At 35.6% G+C, this 12,121-nt stretch overlaps 1 protein-coding gene across 1 annotated transcript; it reads right to left on the bottom strand.

Moving 5' to 3' along the window:
• Nucleotides 1-4,028: 4,028 nt before the first annotated feature.
• Nucleotides 4,029-11,892, bottom strand: LOC106617736 (dopaminechrome tautomerase). Its single transcript, XM_070108358.1, has 4 exons — nt 11,854-11,892; nt 5,304-5,577; nt 5,043-5,230; nt 4,029-4,976 (listed from the first exon to the last, which is right to left on the bottom strand). The coding sequence occupies exons 1-4, from the start codon at nt 11,890-11,892 to the stop codon at nt 4,116-4,118; spliced, it is 1,362 nt and encodes a 453-aa protein (XP_069964459.1). The 3' UTR covers nt 4,029-4,115.
• Nucleotides 11,893-12,121: the final 229 nt, after the last annotated feature.

The following is a 12,121-nucleotide window of genomic DNA, read 5'->3' as shown; positions in this document are numbered from 1 at the left end:
TTGTATATATGCTTCTTATGAACTCTGAAACGTCAGGACCGATTTCAATGAAATTTTCGGACGATCTTCAGAATTACCCAGCAAGTAATTTTCTAAAGTTTGGTGGATATCGGAAATTTTCTTCGATCGATAATAATATTTTTTCTATATTAAGCAGCTTACTCAAATATAATTTAATTATACTTTATCTCTTAAAGAAATCACATAGACCATTAAAACTATCTTATCAAGCATTTTTGTCTCAAAGACTTCTTCAACAAACCTCTGAATCTTGGGATCTCACGATTGTCCAAAAAACGAAGAATATTTGAAAAAACAGCAGCCAGAGGTCCAAAATTTAGCAAAAGTTATAAATTTCAAAACCTTTCCCTAAAGTTTTTTATAAGCGTTATATAAGAGAGTACAAAAATCATAATTTCCAACATTTGAACACGGAGAGCCTCGGGTTGTAACGATTAAGAAAGGAGAAGAAAATAGTCGAATAATACAAAAATAAGTAAAAGAAGAACAAAAAAAAAGGTGCAAAGGAATTCTATGCAAAAATATCTACTTTTTATAAAACTAGGTATTTACAATAAAGACTTAGTATAACTTTTCGCTATATGTATAATACATACTTATGACTTTAAAAAACTCCATTTAATATCATAACATTATACTTTGAACAGAATATATTAAATTTTCCACGAAGTTTATAACACCCAGAAGGAAGCGTCGAAGATCATATAAGGTATACATATATAATCGTATATATGATCTGCATGACGAGCTTAGTCGATCAAGCCAAGCCCGTCTGTCTAACCGTCTCTGTATAAACGAACTAGTCTTTCAGGTAAAGAGATATTGGTCTGAAATTTTGCCACGCCCTTTCTTCTTCTAGAAGCTCCTTATTGGTCAGAATCACCTACATTGAACGACCTATATTAACCCACTATAGAATATAGCTGTCATACAAAATGATCGGTTAAAATCAAGTCTTTTTATGGAAAACTTTTGACAAGATATCTTATCGCCATACCAATTGTACCATCGGAATCAAGGTAAAATCCTTGTTATACCTTTGGGGTTAAAGTTAACATTTTTCTGGTTTGTTTTCTAAGGCAAAATATTCATATAACTATTAAACCGTCATTATAAAATAAATCCACAATTTAGAAATAAGTTCATTTAAAATTCCCAACAAAGCCATATCTTATTAAAATTTTCAATCTAGCGGCCACATTAAGATTTACGCTAAAGTAGTTCTGCGACATTTCCAAAAGCAGCCACACAGCATCAAAGTGAACGCTAGTTCTAACTCAATCATAGTTTTATTCACCTTAGTAATGGAGCTCTTGAACGCATTTCTCGTCAGCAGAGACAATTATGTCACCAGAATCCCACTTTCATTACCCGTTCTTAGCGACTTTGCATTAAGCGCTCGCCTTTGTCGGCAAGTGTGAGAAAGTGTGCGAGAAGCTGCTTAGTTTAATGCGCTCAAAGGTGACCTTGTCGCGATTACAGAGCGCGAGAACGCTTCGTTGCAATACATTTGTCTTACCAACAACAGCGGACACGACATTCAACGGCAGCGCACAACTTCTTGGTCATCTTCTGGTCAATGCTTTTGCCTTAACCTCTTCTCCTCTCTCTCCGCCACTCTTTTTTTTTGCGCACAGCGCTCATTGTGCATTTTTAATTAAATTACATTTTGCGGTTCTTCTTTACATTTCTTTTTCATTGCTGTTTTCAAAAACATTCTCGCACGTTCTATTTTGATTTGGCCCGCGCTCTCCGCCAAACACCCACTTTCTTGGACCGCGTACGCCCTTTAAGCGAGTTTGAATTTATGTGCGTAACTGTGAACGGTGAAGGGTGTGTTTGCACATTAGCGTGTCAGCCTGATACCGCTTTTTCGCGCCAGTAAAACTTTAAAATGCAAATGCAAATATTTTGCGAAATAACACCAGAAATGCATTTAATTTGCATGACTCAGCATTTATCGTGAATTATCTACTTCATTCTCTTTCATTCCCTCTCTTATTGCATTTCTTGCTCTGACCTGCAGTTGTTTTTGTTATTATCATTGCTGTTGTTGCTTCATCTCGCATTGGTTTAACGCAGTTTGCACCCGCAACAGCTGCAACGTATTATCACGCTAACCTGGTCTCGCGCCGCGCCCTCCATTCAACACCGTGGCCATCATTCACCGTTCTTTATTTTCTTATTCTCTTCCTTGGACTTGTCTCAAACCCTAGCAGAAAATGCATTAAGTTGCACAGGTGCTCTGACTTTTTGCATTAACTACCGCAGCTCTTCAGCACTCTAAATACAAGTATCGCCAGCTACCGCGCCATAATGTACGCTAAGCTAAATGAGTGGGTCCGTGCGCGCCGCGAAATATGCAACAAATAATTGCATGCCGCTTTGTCGAATTTAATTAAAAAGTGTTTGCTGTGGAATTTCCAGTCTAATTTTCTATTCGTTTTTCTTGAGTCTTAATCGTTTTTTACCCTTTGCATAATTCTAGTCGCTGTTCACTGCTGGGTACTGTTTTATTGAATTTTTAGTAGTCGAAATTATGTATTAATTCAATTTTCTGAAATAGTTCATTCGTTTAGAAGTGAAATGCAAAGTGTAAAAGAATGTTAGTCAGTCCGTTTAAATTTCAAAGATTTAATTAAAATATTTCTAAACTCCAACAAATTTCCGTTATAATTTGTTTTGTTTAAATGCAATTACGACTGCTATTTTAGTGATCGAGATCATTGAAACAACTTAAAATATATCTTTAACGAACTTGAAGAAATGAAAGACCTAACACACAAAAAATGACCTTGCCATCCGAAGTTTTGAATCATTTGGATCCCTAAATTTTTGAACCCTATACAAGTACCTAGAAGAAGTATAAGCGCCAACTTTAGAGATATATACAATAACTCTATATAATATGTTTATAGACGAAGTACTTTACTTCACAACTTTACGCGAAGTTCACAAACGGCTTGTTATCATTAGAAAATCCTCATTGGATTTTCAGAATAACGTCACGTCCTCAAGGGCCTATTTCGCTTTCACATTTTGCTATTTTGTTGTTAAAATATACTTTTATATGTTTTCTCACCCGTTCATTATAGTATTGAATTATCATCCTAGCCGTAAAACAAGAAAAAACTACATTTTCACGTATTTTAATAAAAACTTTTAATTATCGCCCTTAAATAATATCCTGCGTCTATACAAGCGTGCCGTACATTTTTATAAGCATCGGTTGGGATGTCTTTCGGTGCCTACAGCGAATTTGGTTTTCTCGGGTTCGGCACTGGAACCCACGTCTCGTCATCAGTAATGGTGTGTATCATGAATGTACGGTATTCAGCAAAGTTGTCAAGCATCTCTTTTGCGACCTCTACTCGACATCGTTTTTGCAAAAGAATCAGGTCTTTTGGTACAAGTCCAACATTGCCACGCTTCCTACGCAAAATGTGTTGAGTTAATGCAAAAGAGATATTGAGATCCTCTGTTATCTCTCTGATGCTAACATGACGCCCTTTAAATAAAACTTCTTTAAATTTTTCGATGTTGTCGTCATTAGCAGAGGAACGACTCGGATGAAGCAAGTTTTTCTGTATATCGAAAGAGGGAGTGTATCTCGATTTATTAGGCTGAAGAGTTCGCTGATAAAATTAAGTAAAATTGGCCAAATTTTTCAACCTATAGTCAACTAACTTTACAATCAACATATTGTTTAAAATATGAGATAATAAAGTCCCCAATACAAAAAAAAAAAATGGAAATCAGAGTGGTATAACCTCTTAAACCAGCGAGCAATGATATGTAGCGCAGTATATTTGATACAAGGAACTACATGAAGATTATATTAATATGGAGGTGTTTGTGGAATATTTATACGGCAATCCCCATGTATCGTGAGAAATTTAGATTTCGCTAAATAATTTTCGCAAGTTTAAGTAATATACCAATTTTATACATTTATTTATTATTTGTTTAATATTAACTTATATATTATACTTAGTTTCTTACACAAATCTTATACGATACTACTTATATACTCGTACAATCCTTATATATAACTAAAATTGTATACTAAATTACCCAAAATATTACCCCGGCAGTCAGCAAGGTCTCCCTTCCAGCAACTCGTCCAAACCGCACCGCATTATTCGATAGTTAATTTCATTGTAATTAATTTTGCCGGTGAATGCGTTTTGCAAACGATTTGATAGCATCCAAACTTCTTCCTTACCCAAAGGATTTCTTATTACCTTCAGACCACCTATAAATTGTAACTTAACGGGATTCTCAGCCAGCAAAAAACGCGTTTGGAACGTGTAAGGAGTACGTATGCTCCAGCCGAAAAGCCCGACAGGCTTGTAATGGCCACACAAGAGCACACCACTTGAGGTCATCGCTGATGCTCCACATTGCACGCCACGTTTACCAAGCACACTGAAGTGCTCTATAGCTGATCCCAAATCAAAGTCCCAGAGTGTACTGTTGTTTATAATATCCAACGGTACCGCCACTTGTGCATCATTTGAGAAGGAGTGAAAGTAGAGCGAACGTCTTAAATCCAACCCCAACGGAGTTGTAGAAAGGCCAATTGCGCCCTCTAAAAGCTCAAAGCTTTCACCAGCTATAGTATGTGTGCTGAAGTCCGGATCGGGATAGGTGAATTTATTTTCTATGCGCCAAGATCGGGCATTTTGCACATCATAAACAACAATACCGAAACCGGTGGCATCGGCCATATACACAAAGGTTTCTTTGCATTCACCGCTTGGCGGTGGATCCATCACATCTACATAAGGTGTAACAAAACGACTAATAGTGCTTTTATACATTTCTGAAGGTAAACGATAGCGATGCAGCAAGTGAGTTGTAGCCACGTCAATAACAACAATTTGTGGTGGACAGAACTGTTCGTTATTTATCTCACCGCTGTCGAGTATCCACATGCGACCACAAGCATCAATCTGTCATGAAAGAGAAGCTACAATATTTATTTATGTGATTGAAGCAGTTTCTGTTGAAGTACGCACATGCACGCGACAAACGGAGGTGAGTCCATTACAGTCCTTGCCATGGGACCAATGCCAATCGTAACTGGGATATGGTTGCAGCTCGGTGCCGTTGGGGCGTTGCACATTTGTCAAATAGGCCAGTGAATAGGGTATACCTTTGCCAAAGCGCGGTATTGTGATGAAAATGATCGGCAAACCATTAGATGCTGAACGAGAAAATGAGAATGTGTTATGTTCTCACTTTACTTTACGTTTTTGTAAGCGAAGTCTCATACTCACGCGTATAAAATACATCTACGTCGATCGGTAGCGCACTATCGGGGTTGTAGCGGCCGTCGCGTATAGTTGCCTGTCGCTCGGTTGCGCTAGGGAAGCCAAATTCCAGATTTTTAGCTTCATATATTGTATTAAGTTCCTTATATCTATGAAATTGTTGCTGACTTAGTTGTACATACGCACCATTGTAGTTGTAGATGGTTGGACAGGCACAAAAATTGACAAAGACCAAAATTATATATAACTGAATGAAGTGCCTGATTTTAAACAAATTTAAACAAATTTAATATCTGCTTCAAGTTTTTTTTTTTACACTTACAATAAATGTACAATATGTGGCGGGAGATTAGCATGAAATATGTGAATCAAAAATTTATTTTTGTTAGAATTTATTAAGCATGCATCATGATATACATTGCAGCCGAACAAATATTTCTTGGATGTTAACTAAGATCTTTACTTCGTACCACAACTCGATATATAAAAATGGTTGCCAAGCTGTTTCACTACTTTTCAGAAATGATATGACACAATGTGAGGCGCTTTCTTTAGTTATATTGTCTTTTATCTAACAGAACTACGTTTTTAACTAATTGCTATGCGCTAATTGAATTTTAAAGCCACTACATTTTTAAAATGTTCTGTAGTGTTCAAGACTTTTTAAACCTAACCAACCAGCCAACTCAACGGCAAAGCCGAATATCTATGGCGCGAAGGTAGTGCTCTGTATTTAGTGGAATCAGAAGGGCGTGCTGTATTATGAACTGCTAAAACCGAATGAAACCATGATTGAAAAACGCTACCTATGACAACAAATCAAATTGAAGCGAGCGATTGCCTACAAGTTTTGCCTCACCCGCCTTATAGCCCACACCTTGCCCCTTCTGACTGAAAAAGAACTTTATGAAGATCTTTATCTTAATTTTGATTGTTCAGTTTGTATGAATCGTTAAGATATTTTTTCAAATAAAAAAGTTTTCCATACATGAACTTCACTTTGATCGATCAGTTTGTAAGGCAGCTTTATGTTATAGTTGTCCGATTACGGCGATTCCGACAAAAATGCATCTCCTTGAAAGAAAAGGATGTGTCTTTAATCGATATCTCCAAGTTAATTCGCGTATATACAGAGGGTCAGACAGACGGACCTGGCTAAATCTACTCAGCTCGCCACGCTGATCATTTATATATGTATTGTATATACTTTATGTTATAGGGTCTTCTACATTCTCTGCTGGGTATCACTATCTGATTGACAAAATAATTAGTATTTTAAGTTTTCTATTATTGCATCACTCACATTTTGCACAAAAATAAATCTTTTTTCACTTCTACTAGTAAACAAATAAAATTAATAAGAAAATATGTTAGCGTATAAAACTCGCACCAGGCGTGGCTAAACAGTAAAACCGAACTGAATGTAATATTTCACTAATTTGTGTTCGCAGCCGATGATCTTGTAAGGGTACTTGGTAGGTTTGATTTACTTTCATTTACTTTACATTACGCTTTTTGGTATATTCACCGACCAATCTAATTTAATTTTTTTTTTCAACGCTAAAGTGTGAGATTAGATATATCCATACATACCATAAGTGTGTAGGTACAAACATAGATACATACTTGTATGTGTGTATTCATAATTATATTGAGGCTAATTTCGACAACTGGTTTCCAGACTTGTGACGCTGTCGAATGAACATCTGGTAAATAATAATGCATTTAGCTCAATTCAAGCCAAACAATTCAGATTTTATGGGGCGAATGACTGCAATAACTGTTTTCTAATGCTATTGTTGTTGGTGTGAATTGTTTGCGTATAGACTTTCAAATATTTGTAGTATCAGTATCAGACCTTTAAACAATCAAAACGGCATATTTTTCATTGAAAATTTTTATATAAAAAATTATCGAAAAAGTGTGCGCTCTTTGTAACGGCAGATTATAAGCGCTCACATGGCGATATTTTTTCCTTACAACTGCTGCTGGGCTGGTGGCGCAGCAAAAACACATTGCTGACTGCACATGGTTATATGTTTGATCATTTTTTTAGTATTTTATTTTTTTTACCCGCCTCAATGAACGCAAACCGTAAATATTTCAACTTTCAGCGCATTTATGGATATTTTCGTTGATATTGTGCTTTTACTGTTATACAAAAACAATACATTATTAATTTATAACCTGCAATTTGTAATTTCGCCAACATTTAGCCAAAAATTAAATGCGTATTAAGCGGCAACAACCAAAAACACCGCGAAATGATATGAAAAAGCGCGCGCACACAAATATGCAGAGAAAAAGTGAGAGAAAGCAAAATGCAGTGGTATTTATGTAAATGGGCTTCATATGAGATTTTAAAACCTGTTGAAATAATATTTTCATATTTTGAGATCATATATTATACGCTATTGCGCGTGTGCGTGTGGAGCAAAATCTCATTTGATGCAATTTTTTTGTAAAAAATAATAAACCGAAAATGCTGCTGGTCGCCGCAGCTGTTGTTATTATAGTTGTTGCTGTTTTTATTATTTTTGTTGTAATAAACTGAAACTATTGCCAACTTTACCGCTGTTGTTATTATTGTTGCTTTTGTTATAGTGGTTACTTATTGTTATTATTTTTGTTGTAGTAAACTGAAAATGTTGCTGGTCGCTGACGCTGCTATTGCTATTATTATTGTTGTTGGTTTTTATGTTTTGCTGTTGTTATAATGTATACATACACATGCAACACGTGAATAATTTCGCAAATATGAGCAAATTATTCTATGCATATGCAAGAACTCAAATGCATAATCCACACACACACATATGTATGTACCAGGTACATAAAGCTTTAATCTGACTCAACACACACACACACACACATATGCGCACTTACACTGTTGTGTGACGCACACCAACCCCTTTTGTGGCAATTAATGCACTTTTGTTTATTTACATTACGCACCGTAAACAATAAAAGTTGCAACAATGATACCAATAGCCACGACAAAAACAACAACTACAACCACAACAATAAAAGCGACAAATAAAACTTGTATAACAACAATAAAATTACAATAAATTACAATACGTTGCATTTTAATGTCGATGTTGCATGCAATTTGCAACGAGCTCGCATTGTTTGCACTCTATCATTTTGTGTTTTGCCGGCAACATTGTTGCACATAAGAATCGAAAATGATGCATAGTTGACAAATAATAACAACAAATGTAATAATAGCATTAATACCGAAATAACTGTCGGTTTGAGGCGTATGCCACACTTAACGGTGCACAAATTTATAAGTGGCATATAGGAATATCTGTGCTGTACACACATTTGCATTGGCACTACTTGTTGTAAGTGCTGCTAGCAGCAAGTTTACAACAATAACAAGAGAAGTTGCAACTTTTGTGGAAGTATGTGTGTGTATTTATGTTCCCCTTCAACAATCGTGTTTACTGGACATTTTTGCTGCAACCGCAGGTATTATGGAAGTTCATGTTTGCCAGCAATTAAAATGTGTGACGCATTCGAACCACTCTAAGGATCAAACAGCTTTGGTAAAGGCGCTGAGGAAAGTACAACCAATCCTCTGTCAGTATTTAAACTAATTTTGAAATCAGACTGAGACCAGACCAACATATATATACATATATATGAATGAGTACTGTTGTCGATTATACATCAGAGTGACTGGGATATTTGTCACGCTTTCGGTACCAATGCCCAGTTTATTAAGATTTCGTCACACTTAGTGCTAATTCAAATTTTATATTGTTGAAATTATAATATTTTATTCCGATCTGAACAATTTCTCCGGAGATTCCATTACTGCCTTAGACAATAAGCAATGCCACATTTCGTAAATATATCTCGTCCAATGAAGAAGTTTTCCATTGCAATTGAAACTAAAAACACGCTTTTAAACCTTTTCAAACTAAAAAGTGAAAAATAATATTGATCGAAAAATACTTGTGTTATTGTTATAAAAGTGTGTGCGATATACGAAAAATATGGCACAAACCATGGTTTAAACACAATCAGTAAATTTGTTACTCAAATAGCAGCATGGATAGCTTTTAGCTGCATAGTTTTAGGTGCATTTTTTTGCAGTGCCTATTAAACTGTTGATTTTTTTGTTCCAGTCTCATTCAGATTTGGAGCCACTGAACAAGAAAGTTACATACATATGTAGGTATGTATGTAACATACAAACATATAAAAAAACATATCAACATAATACATACATACACTTAAGTAGATACTTATAAAAAATGTGGCGAATGAATTCAACATTCATTGTTCGATGAAATCGTAAATGAATTACAATCAAATTTGTATCTTATCGTTTTATAACAATAGTTTACTTCCCGCCAGCTAAAATTATAATAAAGTCATCTTCAAATAAGATATACATATACGTGATCTTAACTCAAGTGAAGAGTCTAAATTTAGTATATACTCAGTTATACTCGTGATTACTTTTCTATCAATTTTATAAATAAATAACTCACACACTGACCGACAAATTCGGCATAAGCTTTGTTAGCATAACGAGAATCTTTATATGCATGGTAGTCGGGCAATTCGAGGACAAAATTCATATATTTTCGGTATTAAACTATAGTATATTGTAAAAGGCCAAGCGAATCTTTGAAAATCTTAGGTCTTAGCATTTACCTAATTTCATTTTTTTGACATTAATATATATTGTTACTAGAAACAAATGCCCTCTGAGTTTCATTAAGGTAACTCATATACCATCACCAATATATAGTAAAAGAAGTAAAGTCAATTAGATGTTTGAAAATCCTGATTTTAGTTATAATATAGGGAGCTGAGCTAAATGTACACGCTAATTTATCCATTTTAGGCACAAATATGCATTATTATTAGAAAAGCATGCTCACTCAATTTTATTAAGATGTGTATACATATACACACACATACGCCAATATATGCGATATAAAGTCACTCGGCAGTTCGAAAATATTTCTATAAGGTCTAAGGTCCCGATTCAACTCATTTTTGACATACCATTATCAAGAAAGGATTTTCTCTGAATTTTAATTACATATCTCACACGTTGACCAATATTTTTGGTAAAAAGTCAGCAATAGGCTCTGGGGTCCACATCTTCGGTATGTGGGAATTTGAACAGTTGTGGTCCGATTTTGACAATTTTTAGGCTTGAGATGACATACCTTAAGGCATTATTTGTTCAAAGTTTTGTTCCGACATAATTATTGATGCTTGATTTGTTTATTGGAAAGTGAAAGAATCACTTGGTATTTAAAGTTGTGTTATATGGGAAGTTGGCGTGGTTGCAGTTCGATTTCGCCCATTTTTGCACAATGACTTAGAATGGCTACGGCAATGTTATGTGCCGAATTTCGAAATGTGTGATCCAAAGATGATATATGATTTCACCAAAAGTTGGGCGCTGTCACGTCCATCGGCCAATTTTGATACCGGCTCCTATAAAGCCCTCTCTTACCATCTCAGGTGTAAAATTTAATGTTTCTGACGCACTTAGTTATTGATTTATGGCTCTTTTAGTAGTGTTTAACAAAACCGTTATGTGAGGAGTGGGCGCAGTTGTCTTCCAAATTCACCTATTTTCGCACTGTCTTAAAAGCGCTTACAGGATTTGTCCAGCGCAAGTTTGTATGATATAGCTTGAATGGTTTGGGAGTAATATACATTAAACCTATTAGAAGGCGGGGCCATGGCTCATTTATGAAAGATTTTCAAACCATAGGTCCCTCTCACTAATGCGATTCTTTCGACCAACTGAGAGTCTCAAATCTTATTATAGGTTTTAGATTTTAATATTATTTTTAAATATAGAAAAAGTGAAAACCCTTTGGTTGAAATACCTTAATGCGGCTATTTGCATTGTATCCAAATTCACATAAGTCATAACACATTCTGTGAGATATACATATATATATGTAAATATTTATAAATATATATATATTTATTTACTCAATTCTTCATCGCTTATTAAAACCAGCGAACACAATTAATGCATAACTCGCATTGCTGGCCCAAGGCCCCATCCAATTTAAATAAATGAATTCCTTCTTTTTTTTTGTGTTTAAGTATATATGTATGTATATACAAGTATTTAGAAGTAAACAAGCTGTTGTAGTTGCTGTTGAACAAATCGCAATGCAATGACCCATTTCAAGCATGAAAATAATGGAAGGAGTTCGTACTTGCAGCTACTGCACTCGTTTGTTTGCAACTTTAGCGCCAACAATGAGTGCGCCAATGTAAAACTGCAAACTTTCAAACACACACACACGGTTGCATTTACCGTTTATAATGTTTAACAATAAAATATTATTTTATAGTGCACTATTCATAAAAGATCAACGGGGGTGAGGAGAAATGACGCTACCTCAGCATATTGGCATACGCATTGAAGAGGATGGTCGGAAAAGAGAGCAGCAGAGAAACTGTACTTGTGTGCGATTTATTATTTGTTGCTTCTGCCACTTTCACTAGCTGCCACAAGTGGTGAGGCTGGCAGTTGCCGCTCCTCTTTACAACTTACCTGCCGTTCGGTGCCGCCATCTGGATAATTCCGCTGCATGTTTTCCACATTTAACCTGGATTTCGAGTGCTTTTGTTCTCGTTGGTGAAATTAACGAAATTATGAAATTACATTTTGCCTGTAAGGCTTTCAACAGGCAATTCTTAGGTGATCCGCCTACTTTGTGTTGCATGTTGCTGCCACTGCTGCGTCGACTGTCGGCGCTGCTGCAAGTTATGCCGCCATCAGCATTGTTTGCGTGCAAAACTAACGAAATGAAGCGCAAAGG

The sequence above is a fragment of the Bactrocera oleae genome, chromosome 2, assembly GCF_042242935.1.
Source record: "Bactrocera oleae isolate idBacOlea1 chromosome 2, idBacOlea1, whole genome shotgun sequence".
NCBI classification, from domain to species: Eukaryota; Metazoa; Arthropoda; class Insecta; order Diptera; family Tephritidae; genus Bactrocera; species Bactrocera oleae.
This window is presented reverse-complemented; position numbering and strand designations above follow the sequence as displayed.

What these genes read in the sequence shown, in the direction of transcription:
- LOC106617736 (XM_070108358.1), bottom strand. Translation starts at nt 11,892, where the DNA reads ATGCAGCGGAATTATCCAGATGGCGGCACCGAACGGCAG. An exon ending in ATGGCGGCACCGAACGGCAG is followed by an intron (nt 5,578 to 11,853) that starts GTAAGTTGTAAA and finishes TATTAAATTTGT; the next exon opens with TTAAATTTGTTTAAAATCAG. An exon ending in CGTAGATGTATTTTATACGC is followed by an intron (nt 5,231 to 5,303) that starts GTGAGTATGAGA and finishes TTTCTCGTTCAG; the next exon opens with CATCTAATGGTTTGCCGATC.